Source organism: Genypterus blacodes, unplaced genomic scaffold (genome assembly GCF_046128005.1).
Source record: "Genypterus blacodes isolate CSIRO-AG114 ecotype Tasmania unplaced genomic scaffold, CSIRO-AGI_Gbla_v1 ptg000052l_1, whole genome shotgun sequence".
NCBI classification, from domain to species: Eukaryota; Metazoa; Chordata; class Actinopteri; order Ophidiiformes; family Ophidiidae; genus Genypterus; species Genypterus blacodes.
The window spans coordinates 1,516,143-1,528,659 of NW_027466864.1; the positions used below are offsets into that span (position 1 = coordinate 1,516,143).

The 12,517-nt window shown below is 44.3% G+C and overlaps 1 protein-coding gene and 1 long non-coding RNA gene across 3 annotated transcripts in view; one reads left to right on the forward strand and one right to left on the reverse strand.

Annotated features, from left to right (window-relative positions):
* Window positions 1-827: 827 nt before the first annotated feature.
* LOC143000800 (uncharacterized) lies at window positions 828-3,161 on the reverse strand. Its single transcript, XR_012963659.1, has 3 exons — window positions 3,090-3,161; window positions 1,029-1,127; window positions 828-916 (listed from the first exon to the last, which is right to left on the reverse strand). It is a non-coding gene; the product is annotated as an uncharacterized LOC143000800 (long non-coding RNA).
* The window catches only part of rspo2 (R-spondin 2), a 55,527-nt gene continuing 45,798 nt past the window's right edge, over window positions 2,789-12,517 (forward strand). The window contains exons 1-2 of one of the 2 annotated variants that reach the window (XM_076150225.1): window positions 2,789-3,255; window positions 3,522-3,852. In XM_076150225.1, coding sequence (XP_076006340.1) covers window positions 3,753-3,852 — 100 coding nt within the window. In that variant the 5' untranslated portion in view covers window positions 2,789-3,255; window positions 3,522-3,752. The remainder of the gene's footprint in view (window positions 3,256-3,521; window positions 3,853-12,517) is intronic. The other variant, XM_076150224.1, reaches the window with a different exon arrangement.

The following is a 12,517-nucleotide window of genomic DNA, read 5'->3' on the forward strand; positions in this document are numbered from 1 at the left end:
CAAGTAGAACGACGTGGATTGGAAATTCTGGAAAATGCAAAGAGAATCTCGTTTGTCCACTTCACCTATAAATTGAAACGAGTCGGTAGAATCACTGTGTAGTTCAGAAGAATGGCATAATGTGCTTTACTTTTCACATTCTGTTGTATAAAGGATGGCAGACCAATGGGATTGTGCTATATAGCTGAAATGTGACCACCCACGTTCTCAGTGGCATGGGGTTCTGGGAGTCAATGTCCCAGTTTATTTTGTCTGCAGACATTTTAGAAAGACCTAGAAGAGTTGTCGGCTCTATCAGAACCTGGCAACAATAAGATTAATCACATTATAACAATTGAGTGAAAATTTTACTCAACATAAATATCTACTACTCTGCTACCAGTGAGTTATGTCTGCAAAATCGGATAAATTAAAGGATAAAACTGAATTTTGAAGTTCAAAATCAGCAGTTTTTCTCTTTCAATCTGTTCCTAATTTCTCTACTTTTTACGCCTAATACAGCATTGCTAAATATCATATTAATGTGACTTGTGTTTATACTAATGAGTCATGTCAACATGATATCTGGGTATTGGATTTTTCACATCGATGCCAAAATGACAAGGGAGCTTCAAAGTCTCAGAGAAGTCCAATACAGTTTCCTTTTTCTCAGCTTTGCCATAACGCCTCACTCTCTTTAATATTTAAAATTCTGACTTGAGCAAATGTGTCTAAATCCAGTTCTGGGTCTTATTCTCTTTCTCTACAGCTTTGACACTTAGTAAACTGAGATAATAATCCACGTGGAAGAACGACCAGTCGAGGTCTCTGATGAGAGAGTATAGCAGCTCCCCTCATTGGAGTTATGGCACCCAGGGCTCTGAGCCAGACCATCCAAATGCTGACGTCACCTCCACTTCTGTGGACTGCAAAGGTTCTGTCGGTGGAGTGGGAGGGAGGGAGGGAATAAAGTGATTGGTTTACCGGCCCCCTTCTCCATGACACATCATGAAAATAAAAGTGCTGGAGGCCTAAATTATCACATTCACCTTAGCAGTGCACTCTCCGATGTTGTTTTAGAGAGGAGTCCAGACCAACAGCAGGCCTGCGGCTAACAGCCTCCGAACCACAATGTCTGTCACTGCTCTCTGAAAAAATAAATAAACAAAGTCAGGACAAAGGTCACTATAGGCTTTGGCAAGGAAACATCCATGATTCCTTTCTTTACATATTGTTAGAGGTTTTCCCCCGCAGGTTTTCTTCTCTCAATCAGTCGCAATGATGAAATGGAAAGTTTCACTTGTGTGTGAGTTTGGGGAAAGTGTGTGATTTATTGTGTGATGGTGGACGTTGCCCTTTCTCTGATTTCCCAAGTGCAAACCAGTGTAAGAACAGTATGAAAATGACATTTTGTTTAGACGTGAAATCTGGGGGGTGGCAGCCACCCTCATCTATTTTTGAGATTTTGTTTTGTGACTATTGTGCTGTTTCTATTCTTAATCTTTAAAATACTCCTTAAATAACATGTTCAGTATTGGCTTTGAACTTGTTTAAAGCTGTATATTTGTCACAGCTTAACATTGTTTTAGCTGATACCGAATTATTATTACGGTCAATGTGCTCTACCTCTTACATGAAAATAATTTCCAGAAATAAATAAAAGATTAAGTGCCACACCTAGTGGCAGGAGGAGGTAAAGCATTTACAACTTGCAATCGGGCTACAGAGCACTTGTTGAAGGTGTGAAATGTAATGAAATGCCACATACTGAGACTCCAATAGTATTTGGTTTAGTATTTAGGCTCGATTCCACTTGAACTCTTCTTTACCCGTGTCATCTTGAAACCTCTGCCACCAACTGTTCTAACACGACTGTCACATCTCATCTGTGAATTAACCTCTTGTCACTATTCCCTGTGAGGAGCGGTGGAGTTGACAAGCTGCCAGTTTTTGAATGTCACAGTGGAGTGGATGAGGTCCAGGCCCACACGTCTGTTCCCAGAAGAAGGTAGAAGGCAGGACTGTGTGCGTAGGGGGGAACAGCGGAGGTGGTTGCAGTGATGGTGCAGTCTTGATTGGTGGGGTGTGTGGGGGTGTAGGGGTCACATGGGTCAACGTGCCACCAACCCCCCCAAATTACCTCCTGATTTATACGCATATACTCCACAATTACAGCTTCTCTGATCATGATCATGATCATTAATGTCACAATAAAAGAGGCGTGACGGGATGGTTGACTTACGGGTCCACTTCATTACACACATTAGGCCGATAATTGCCTTTCTTTGTGAACACGTAATTATTCAATCGTTTTGTTTTCCGCGGAAGGAAGCTTATCCAGTTCTTCTCAGTTTCTCAGTTCAGTTGTAAATCCCCAAACAGAGAGAGAAGCGCAATATTGACCATCGGGACTTCCCTCTAACTCGATTAAATTCCATTTTTACATCAACAATGGCGAATATAGACGCAATCAGGGACACCTAAGCGCCAATATCCCTGTCTGTGTCATATTAAATCCACATAGCAAAGAATTAGATTTTCTTCCCTCTCTTATAAGGTGTTTCCGTTGTAGTTGAGCTTTTGTGCTCGCTAGGACCCAGCGGCCGCCTCGTGTGTTGGTTAGTGGGGGTGTGTGTGTGTGTGTGTGTGTGTGTGTGTGTGTGTGTGTGTGTGTGTGTGTGTGTGTGTGTGTGTGTGTTGTGTGTGGTGGGGGGGGGGGGGGGGGGGGGGGGGAAGGATGTCATCTACAACAATCTTAAATAAGAAGAAACACCAAAGTGGAAATGTCCACACGTGACAGCTCCACGGCGCTATATGAGAAAAAGCGGCAAGCATCAGGACCAGTCAGTCAGTCAGTTAGTCAGTCAGTCAGTCACAGCTCAGGCTCAGGCTCAGCAGCGCGCTAAACGCACACACACACACAGTCCAGAGGAGAGAGGAGAGAGAGAGGAGATAACTCGCCGGCTCTCCATTCCCGCTTTGGTTCCTTCTAAGAAATCAACACGCGACTTTGTTGCTACAGGAACAAAGGACTAGTCTGTGTCAGGAAAACTCAGGTAAACGGAATCCAAAGCCTTTTAAAAAATAGGAGGAACCCCCCCACACCCCACCTCTCGTCACCACTTCCACCTTTCCTCCTCTTCGGACCCGCTGTTCTCTTCTCCAGACAAGTTTCTCGCACTGTAGAGGGATGCTGCGTGTTCCCGAGCCGCACTTGCACTCAGAGGAAACCTAAAAGTGGACCGGGAGCGGCATTAACACGTCATCTGATGCAAGGTAGAGAGAGACGAACACGGAGCGTCTTTTTGGCGACTATTACGCACGGTTATGCTCGTGTTTGGAGGGGAGGGGAGAGGGGGCTGTTTCGGCTTTTTTTTTTGCATCTGCGATTGTTACAGCACATTAACACACAGACGAGCTATTCATTTGTGTGTAAATCCCCTCTACTCCCTTCCTTCCCACCCGCACGCATCATTGTTTAGGTAGGTGTTGATTTCGTTACGCTGTTATCACGGTAACCTCCTTTGTCATTCTCCCCGCAGCGCACCCAAAAAAAGCGGACACTTTTGGTTTGACTGGAGGGACCAGACGCGCTTCATAAAATGATCCAAACCGGCGGCGTGATACCATGTCGCATCCCGTCTGATGTTTGACACTTTGGAGGGTCGACCCAAGAAACTGGAGGAGGACACGAACAAATCACAGTCTTCTCACCCCGAGCCCCGTTTTTTTTGCACTTTTTCTTGGAGTCCGACCAACAGATCGCCGTCCAGATGCAGTTTCGACTGTTCTCATTTGCCCTGATCGTATTGAACTGTATGGAGTACAGCAACTGTCAGGCGCCGTCCCATCGCTGGAGGAGAAACAAAAGAGGTAACCCGGGGTTATACAGGGATTATAGCAGCACCAAAGGGGGTGACTTTAAGTGTTTGGATGGGTCACGATTAAAAAACAACCTCAAACAATGTCCCCCAAAAGTCTATCAACTCCTTTGGCTATATACATTCTCTGCGTTCACGGTTAGCACGTAGCTAAAACCCCAATAAAACAATATGTCACATCTCGGTACCGACTACAGGTGAGAGTTGCCAATTGTAATCCGTGAAGAATCCAGATATTTTGTTGTTGTAAGTGAATTGAAATGTATACTTAACATACATCTGGTGCTATTTCTGAATCTTGATGTAACCATTCAATTGGCTGGCAGAAGAATGTATAGATAGCGCAATGATTTCGCAGAATGGAGCTCATGCGTAAAATGCACGCAAGATTGTGTACGCATGTGTCCAAAAATCTATAGAAGAACTGAAAGTGCGTCTGTGGATGGACTAATGGCATTTACAGCTTGCTGTCAGAGAGGCTGTTAAGCACCAAAACTACCCAACAAAGGGCGTCTTATATGTATTTAATTACTTGTGAAACTACTAAAAAATCAATTGGCAAAAAGCGGTTCGTGCGGGTCGGTGGCTTATCGGGGGGTTTTGTGTTGGGGGCGTTATTTAATGAATAGATTCGGAACCCCTTCCCCTGACTTATGAATTGCACATCTCCTCTCCAGCCTCCTAAGCTGGTTTTAATTGATCTCATAACCACTTTGAACACTTGGTAGGAAACCCGCATAACAATCGCTCAGTGGAGGCGCAAGGCTGCTGGGATCAGCCCCTTTGTAAATACTACGATTTACTCTGAATGAACGAGGAGACAGTGGGATTAGGATGGTGGCCCCCCGAAGCCCTCTTTAGACCCGTGACATAACACATAACCAGGATCCTCAGGTTGGCCATGAGAGTCCCCCCCCCCCCCTTCACCCCCACCCCCGCTTGATTTGTAGCGCGCACAAGAACCAGTGGGGTTCTGGTTCGAGCTGCCAGTCCATACAGTAGGACATCTCATTTAAAGTCAGGGGAGGGAGGAAGGGGAGGGGAGGTCTTGTAAATTGTAAGGCAATCACAGATTTAATCATATGCACTGCGTGCCAGGGGGAACCTCCACACTCTGCAAACCCTCCACTGCCCATCTGCAAATAATCAGGCAATCTCTGCGAGGTACTGGCACACACACACGTTTCTCAGCTCCCCCATGTGCGCCTTTTTCTCTCTCAGGATTGTGTGATTTCAGATAGCATGTTGTATAATTCCCTTAATATGGTCAAACTTTGTCGGAACTGTTCACATTTGTTTTGGGTTTGAAGGGTCAAACAACAAATCCGGGGTTCATCTTTTTGTGTCTGTTTATCTCTCTCTCTCTCTCTCTGTGTGTGCGTGAGAGAGAGAGAGCGAGTTGTGGGGTGGGGGGCAAACGGGTGGAGATGAGATCAAGAGGTTAACTTACACATTTGACCCTGAGAACAGCTTTAGGCTGAGTACTGTGGGCTTCACATTGTTACCACAAGCTCTCTAGGACTTCTGAGAACGGATGTTACACTTGTCAAACTAATCCCATGCAAATATGTACAGGTTTCTGCCCTTACTGTAACATTCAAGGTGTATGTGTGTGTGGGGAAATTGCACGTCAGGCCAAATGTGACATTCTATCAAGTGGTGGCAGTCGGCCAAGTTTTAGGTATTCGCTTCCTTCCTTTAGTTATCACGGTTCTATTGAAAGAAGCATGTGAAAGAGATCACTGTTCAATAGCCCCAAATGCTTGAATATTTTTCTAGCCCTCAAGGTTCCTGTGACAGCTTTATATACAGTCTGTCTGGCAGGCACAGGGAGCTATCCAAACTATTCAGGAGTGTTAAGTCCCAGACACATTTAAAACCCAGTTTGAATTTGGCCACACTCTGCTCCCCAGGCATAACTATTTTACGCATAACAAAACACATCCTGCATAATTTAACAAATGTCTTTACCTTTTCCATTTTATGAGCATGAAAAAGCACAACTGGCGCTCACTCACAGCTTCGTTCCCACTGAGGTGAGATGATGTAGATGCCATAATAATTAGCGGATGCCAAGAGAGGAAAAACAGCAGCCGTTGCATTCGACTAGGACCCAGCGAGATGTATGAGCGCAGTGGAGATTGTGATCTTTGTGTGGTTTCTGGGCCGATCTTGTCTTGTTTCACATACTGCATGGCATGACCCAACCCTCCGTCTGGCTGCGGTAATTATGTTTCTTTATTCATATAAAACAGATGACAAAACATATTAAATTTACACCTCCTTACCACCTATCCTTCACACTAGACTTCGTGCCAACCAGCCCTGCTATGATATCATAGCGAGACACAAGGGTATTACTTTTCATTTTTATTCTCTGGCTAATGATGCCACCTGCTGACTATATAAAGTCAGGCTGTATTGTACCAATGCTGCCTGAAGGAACAGGAATTTTAGAGGAGCCCAAGCCGTTTAATCAGGTAATGAATAGATAATAGCAGTGAAAGTGGTGAAAGTTCCCATGTGATCCTGTTAACTCTTCCACTTCTGCTCTTTCTTTAAAAGTCAGTACAAATCCCAAATTTGAACCGAGAAATCCCAAAGAAATCCCAAATCCCAGTCCACTATGTGTTTTGGATCGTATGAAACTGTGTAATATGTTACTTAATGGCATTCCCAGATATTTTTAAGGATAAAACAATTTGGATGAAAGCAATGAAGCTTAGTGGGTGGAGGAGGTAGTGAGGTCAGTGAGACGAATGACATTTTGTACCATTGGTCCTAGTTAGCGCCAAGGGTGTGTGGTGTGTTTTGTAAGCCAAAATACACAGAGTTCTAGTCCCAATGCGTAGCTGATTTTGCCCTTGCTTCAGCAAAGAATCACATTCGTCAAAATAAAGATACGTTTTCAGATTGTAAATCTATCCTGGTGAGAAAATCATCAGACAGTCTGAGTAATTTGACGACTTTGTGGCGATGAAAGCGATAAGGATAGATTTCTTGGAGCTGTTTCGAAGTAAATGGAGTTTAATTTGGAGAGTCACAGCATCTTTAACGTGATCCAGCCCCCGTATTCTCAGATACAGCGACCCGTGTCATTGCCACTGCCTCTCTCTCTCTCTCTCTCTCTCTCTCTCTCTCTCTCTCTCTCGCTCTCTCTCTCGCTCTCTCTTTCTCTCTCTCTCTCTCCCTCTCTCTCCCTCTCTCTCCCTCTCTCTTTCTGTCTTTCTAAACCCTGGAAATCGGGCCTCTGTGCTGAAAGCTTACACAAAATCCCAGGTTTGTGGGTGTAAGTGTTAATGTTGGATCCTGGTACTTCACTGCAATATAATACGCTGATTAAGTGCCTAACGGGGAGGAGAGAGAACGCTCCAAGAGGCTACTCTTTAAACCAGCATTGCCACTCTGCCTTTGGAAAAAGTGAAAAGGCAGTGCAGATGGCACGTCTTTTAACAAGGCTTTCTCACATGATGCCACTCTAATCCAGGTGATGGGAGGCCTGCATCCTGTTCCGTGGAAGACTTGTATTTTCCCCACAAAAACACACTAAAAAGGAGCGTATGCCATTTTTTTCCCCACATTATGATTCATGTGAGGCACCGGCTCGTCACTTTGCCAGCCTGTCCGCAGATTGATCCCTGTACGGAAATGCTGAAAAGTGATCTTAGGTTGGTCGCGCGGAATAGCAGTAGCCCCCTTCCCTGATCCCCCCCCCCCCCCCCCCCCTTCCTAGGGGTTGTCCTGAGGAAGGAAGGGGCTGATGGCGGGAAGGGGGGGGGGGGGGCTTTTTAGGGATGAGGAAGGCATATTTAAGCAGATCAGCTGGAAATGACTGAATGTGAACAGCATCACCTGAGAGGGATTACGACGAGCTGAGTCTTGACCTGAGCCCGAGCTCCGGCGTCAGGGAACAGAGCTCTGTCTTTTCTCTCCCAGGCCCCATCAGCCAATTCTCTATAAGTGTAAATCTGTGTGTGTATGTGTGTGTGTGTGTGTGTGAGACATGCATACACAGAGAGAGAAGGAGAGAGGGAGTGGACTGGGAGATACATGGATGCTGGACACTGCAGGTGCATGTTCCTGATGCTCCAATAGAGACACTCTTTCTAACAAGTCACCCTTTACTTCCCGCCACTAACAGCCTCCTAGACTAATCGTGACATGTCTTGTCTTGGGGATTTTCATGGCCATTAAGCTTTAGGACAATGATTCACTTCTGTGCTGTATTGATAAATCACATTAGCCTGACCCAGCCCTCGAACCCTTTCGAAAACTAGCTCCTTGTTTGACCTACTAACCCATGCATGTCGATCCTGGCCTGTAGTGCAGCTCCTGCTCCAAGTCACAGCAGTATCAGATGAAGCCAGTGAAAGGCTCCTCAGTGCGTTCTTGCCATGCTACACTGCTGAAAACCCCAGCAGAGGAAAAAACATGCAGTGGCATGAACTTTCTACTGGAGAGACAGAGAGAGATTCATTCAGGTCCCACGTGATAAACCGATCTGTTTCAGTTTTCTTTGTTTTCCCTTCCAAAACAAATCCATTCTCTGATTTCAAAAATTCAATTATGTCCTAATTAATCCAAATGGCGTAATGGTTATTTATCCTGTATTGATGTAGGTTTCTGTGACTGAGGCAGGGCGGTGGGATTCATGCTCATCTATCAACCGTTTGGGTGTTGCTTCATGAATGAGCAGAGGCAGAGCAGGATCTATTTCACATGGATGAGAAAGCTTGTTTTGTAACATTTCTGCACATTTCCATCTATCACGCTGGAGTGAAGAAACACTCATTGTGAGCATATTCGGTCCCTCCTGTTTTTTTTTTTCTGGTGCGGATACACAAGGGGATCTTCTCTCCTACCCTCAATCACTGTCATCAGAGGATCCCGTATACTGGCTAAGCTAAATGCCAAACAGATGTTTTTTTCTTTTCAGGCTACATTTTACCACCCTGTAAAAGTTCATTTTTCGGAAATGTGAAATAGTGTGAAAAAGTTATTATATAAATCTTATAATACACTCCATATTTCCCCATGGTGATTGGAAACTCCACAGCAGCAGACAAACACTGCAGTGTCCCTCCCGAGCGCGAGGGAGATTTTGTAACCCTCACCTATGCTACTCCCTCAATAGCACAACCCCCTGAAGCTATTATACCTTAATATGTTTCCTACTAAATATGACCAGCCAATTTGGTCCAATTCTCTCAAGTTTATTGGGCCGTAAAAATTCTAATGTAGGAATCATTTCTAAGTGCCATGCATAAAACAACAACACAAAAGAAGCATTTCTTACAAAATGAGTCATGCAAGGGCTTCACAGGGAGGAGGTCTGCCCAGAGCCGGAGATGGAGTCCCTCAGGGTTATGTTGCAATGCACTTCCAGGTTACTTACCTCTCGCAAAAAACATACCTCTAAAATAATTCAGTGATGTATTACTAAAAATGACCAATTTGTCTTTGCTACAGAGAAATTCGATCACAAATTTCTGGCTTGCTGCTTGGCAACTGAGCCTATTTGATGAATCTTGAATGAAATATCTCATGTAGAACATCAGCGCTACGCTGATTTCAGTATCCCGGAGCACAAGGATGCTCCAGTGTTGTGTTTCTACAAATGTCCACATGTTGTATCTGCTCTTGTTTGCCATGTCGGTGTGTGTGTGTGTATATGTGTGAGGACTAGTACTTACTTTGCATTGATCCACAAGGCTTGGAAATTTGAAACTCAGGAAATCCCTTGAGAACATACACCAATGTGTGTGAAAACAAATACACACGCACATACACTCACGCTGACTCTGGTTTGGCGCTAAGGGCTGTTTGAATCCGCCTGTTTGAGAGCCTGCTGCTGCTGCTGCTCTAACAACAGGGAGTCATTGGGGCATGATCGCTACCCCCCCTGCCCACTCCTTAACACTCGACAGATGGACAAGACTCCTTTTTCCCCCCTCTCCACTTTTATGGGATCTCTAATTATGCTTACACACCACATCAAAATAAAGCTCAGCATGCAATGCCTTTGGTATGGGGAGGAAGTGAGCTGGTCAGATGCAATAAAGCGCCTCTCTCTCTGTGGTGCTTGCCTGTAATTTGGCAATCCAGCTATGGACATGGATAGGTGAAGGTAAAGGTGCTGCTGCCCCCAACCTTCACCCACTGTCTGATGCAGTGTGGCCAGCTGTTAAACTACAGCAAACTGATAGTGCTGGTGTTGATATACAAAGGGGTAGTTGAGTTTTTCTACGGCAAAGCGGTTACAACAAGTTGACTGATACCAACTGATAATGAACAGATAATTATTAGACAGTAGCGCAAGTACGTATCTTAAAGAAGGTACTTTGAATCCCTTATGTGCCTCCACTTTTGGCCTTTAGTCCCAGTTGTGCTATTCTGCGCAAATAATTCTGCCTTTTATTTTTCATTCAAGTTAAAACATGACTTCCTATTGATGATATTGTCACCAAGAAGGTTGTGAGCTGCAACCCAAAGAAGTGAGAATGATCTAAAGTCTTAACATATAGCAGTATGATAGCTAGCAGGTGACATGAAATTTGGGTATTTAAATAAGTGAGAGATTTCAGCTAGTACAGCAAATATGTGACCGCATATCTGAACTCCACCCTGATTGCACTCAAGCCTGAGACCGCCAGCAGCCTCTAGTATGGCTTTGTCCCGCTTTTCTTGAGGTTTAAGTTAGTGTCAGTAATTTGGCATCCTGACACTTAATGGAGATTTGACCTTGGAATTATCTTCGGACTAGTCAGAACAAGAGCTTTAAATGTTACAATGGGTAAGGCTTCCACTGGATTTTGATCCATTTTTTTCTTTGTTTGCATGGGCACAGCGCTGTGCTGAGGTTGGCTTGTGCTCCGATCTCATAGTTCTTAGGCCTTGTGGTGTGAGGAGGGGAAGGCCTCATGGCTGCCTGCGGAGTGCAGAAGCACCCGGTGTGTTTTTAATCAGGAACAAGGCTGGTAGTCATTACTGGGCCTCGATGCTGAGCTCATTGTCTCTCTGACTCCCTCTGTGGAGAGAGAGGGAGATATAGTGTGCATGTCAGACGTAAAGAGGTCTTAGAGGGTCATCCCCTGTAGATTTATGTGGTCAGAACAGAAGGAGTGGAGTGAAGGAAAGTGATGGGAGGAGAGGCTGCAGATAGCTGTGGAGAAATGATTGAATAAGACGTACATCTGTCTGTTATCAGACAAGAGCGTAGATCATTCTGTAATGGCAGCTGAAGAACGCAACATTTTGCCATGAGGCTGCAAAGTGTAATGAATTGTTCAAGCTCTCGCTCATCTTGATGAGTTCTCTCACTCTCTGAGATCGTTCAGCAGCTTTGCTTATCTCGTTAGAAGTTCTTGCTAACTGGCTAGCTGAGTTCCCATTAGCTGTGTGTTGCCATTGAGCGCTCTACTTCAGTGTGGAAAAACAATACAGATGTTTAACTGTTTTTAGAGCACCTATTATCTTGTGCACATTAAGCTCCTGTCTGTGTTTTCCTACTACTCTCTTTTATTGACTCTTACCTCTTCAGCCTCACTTGCAACCACAACCAACTGAACCTCAGGAACAGACTCTATCCAAGCCTTTTTCCACTGCTCCATCGGTGAAAAGCTTGACTTTGTAGATGTTAGGGGTTAGGCCTACACATGATGTTCCTACTGAAGATGGAAGGATTCATACACACACGCCAGATCAAATGGAACAATGCTACGAGACAACAGACACATCTTCTTTTGGAACTGGCCTCTAGCAGGCATCTCCACTTTTCTTAAGACAGACTTTGATTTCAGTTGGATTTTCCCTTTCCTTTGTTCCAACAGCAGTATTGTAGACATATGAAATGGCAATAGTTGTTTAGTTTGTTATGCTGTGATTTGTTTCACCCAGTTAACTGATTTGAACTGTACTTGTTCGTTGGCGTCTAGTTCCATCGACATTCCATCTTGTCCCCATGTATGGGATTCATTTCCCTGATAGGTAGTGAATGAGAGCGCCTGTTCTGCATAATGTATTCAGTGGTCTCCCTGCAAAGCTCAGCTCATGGTTTGATCATACGCAACATGCCCAAAGGAAATTATATACTGTAACTTCAAAATATCCCTTACAGCTTGTTCAGGCATAGACAGCATCACTGATACAGACTGTCTGACCTGAATCTTGCTAGTCATGCAGTACTGTTACAGTATGTGGGTGATCTTATAGGGTAGCAATGAATGTTGCTTTTTGTTCACCTGCAATCATTAGATGACACATGCTTTTGAATTGTACTATGGTCTCGAACACCCAGACATTTCTCCACCAGTCTGTTGGAGTAATATAGTCAATGAATGGTTTAGTTGTTTTGTGATTAAGGTATTTGTTGTTGTTTGTCTTGCTGTCTGTGTTTATTCAAGCCCACGTAGGTTTTTGTGCTTTTCTCTGGCTGAATTCCATTGAGACATTGGATACAGATTCACATCACATACTAGAAACAGTGGGGTTGGACTTTGAGAGATTTGTAATTTGGATTAGAATTTTAACACTGTTCAAATCTTCATGACATGGACCTAAATTGCATTCAGTAGATCTGACATTTGCTTTACCATTACAGTTGATTTTAGAGGTATACAATGAAAAAAGACTGTGGTAGAGACAAATGCGAGACAGAA